The sequence below is a fragment of the Sinocyclocheilus grahami genome, unplaced genomic scaffold, assembly GCF_001515645.1.
Source record: "Sinocyclocheilus grahami isolate Dianchi unplaced genomic scaffold, SAMN03320097.WGS_v1.1 scaffold168.1, whole genome shotgun sequence".
Classification (NCBI taxonomy): Eukaryota; Metazoa; Chordata; class Actinopteri; order Cypriniformes; family Cyprinidae; genus Sinocyclocheilus; species Sinocyclocheilus grahami.
Window position 1 is genome coordinate 602,146 of NW_015505347.1, and position 1,475 is coordinate 603,620.

At 29.8% G+C, this 1,475-nt stretch overlaps 1 protein-coding gene across 1 annotated transcript in view; it reads right to left on the reverse strand.

Moving 5' to 3' along the window:
- Positions 1-1,475, reverse strand: part of LOC107593290 (usherin) — an 11,464-nt gene that overhangs the window by 4,052 nt on the left and 5,937 nt on the right. The window contains exon 3 of the mRNA XM_016282943.1: positions 739-810. Coding sequence (XP_016138429.1) covers positions 739-810 — 72 coding nt within the window. The remainder of the gene's footprint in view (positions 1-738; positions 811-1,475) is intronic.

The following is a 1,475-nucleotide window of genomic DNA, read 5'->3' on the forward strand; positions in this document are numbered from 1 at the left end:
CAACCCAACCGCTGGGTCAAAACTACCCAACTGCTGGGTCAAAACTAATCCTTCAATAAAACTAAATCCATAAAAATATTTTTCCATTACCTGAATTAAAATGAAATAAAATAAACTTTAAATCATTTCATTGGTCCTTTTCAAAGTTGGAGTTTCAAATGTATCATTTCATGATATATTACACATATTTATAACTATAAATATTTTTTTTTTATTGAAAACGCTTACGTTTTAGATTTACATTCATTTTGATCTATATTTATTTGATAAATGTTTATGTTTAAAGCAGAGCTACTGTTAAATATAACTAAATCTGTAAAAAATGTCATTTTTTAATTAAAATTATGAAATGTATTAAATATTAATATTAAAATATAAATAAATACTAAATATAAATATTTAAATTTAATCAAGTTTAATTTTTTTATTATTTTATTTCAGTTAGTAAGGCAACCATTCTAAAATTTAAATTTAGAAAAACTATAGAAATATTTTGGGGAAAAATTACAAAAACACAACAAAATTATGAAAAATGTTAAAACTAAAATGAAAATGAAAAATATAAATAATACAATTTAATAAAACATTACCAAAAACAATAGTACCGTGTCTATGATATTAAAACGCTGATTTAAAGTTTTTTAGTTTTTTTGTACATTAAAATTGCACCTCCTGTTATCATGTGGTGATTATTTGTTCCTACTAGGTGCCACTACTGCATGTAAATAAATGTCTGACCTCCATGTGCATGGTGAAGGCCTTCAGTGTGACGCTGTTCAGAGATCCCACCGTTTCTGGAACCGTGTCAAACTGTGAGGAACAAACCTGTCATTGTTATTTCACAGACAAACACCTTACCCTCAGAAGGATTTTAGGTGAGTTGCAGCCTCCTCGATTTCTCTTCTGACAAGGTTCTTTCAAAGTTATAAACATAAAATCCTCCAGTAACATTTAAAGAACGTTGGTCAGAGTTATCAAGTAGTAATAATCTCAAAACACTGTTTATACAGCAGGCATTCATAGTGGCGAAGATAGAGGTGGGCCAATGAGTAGTTGGTAATTTTCCAAATGGATGTAAATTATTAAACGATAATAATAAATTAATTATTTCACTATAGCTTTTTATATTCGTCTGTAGTCCCACCCACATTGTTATGTTTATGACCTAAGGACATGAGCTCGTTTGAATGTAGTGTTCAATTTGAAAGTTGAATGTGAAAATAGTGAAACAAACATCAGTCAGTCTTTAAAAAGTAGGCTAGGCTATATATTGGATAACCAGTGCACCTAACCTAATGCGCTTCCGGGTTTAGCGCTGCCGATTGAAGAGCATCAGTGAATGAAATGTCGCAGTTTTGCATTATGCTTTGAAAATGGCAGCAGGTAGCCTAGATTTATGCTTTCAATTTGAATAGAAATCTTATACAGTTCAGTTTGTCGATCTAAAATGGTAATTGTGCATTAACAGCTGTCAT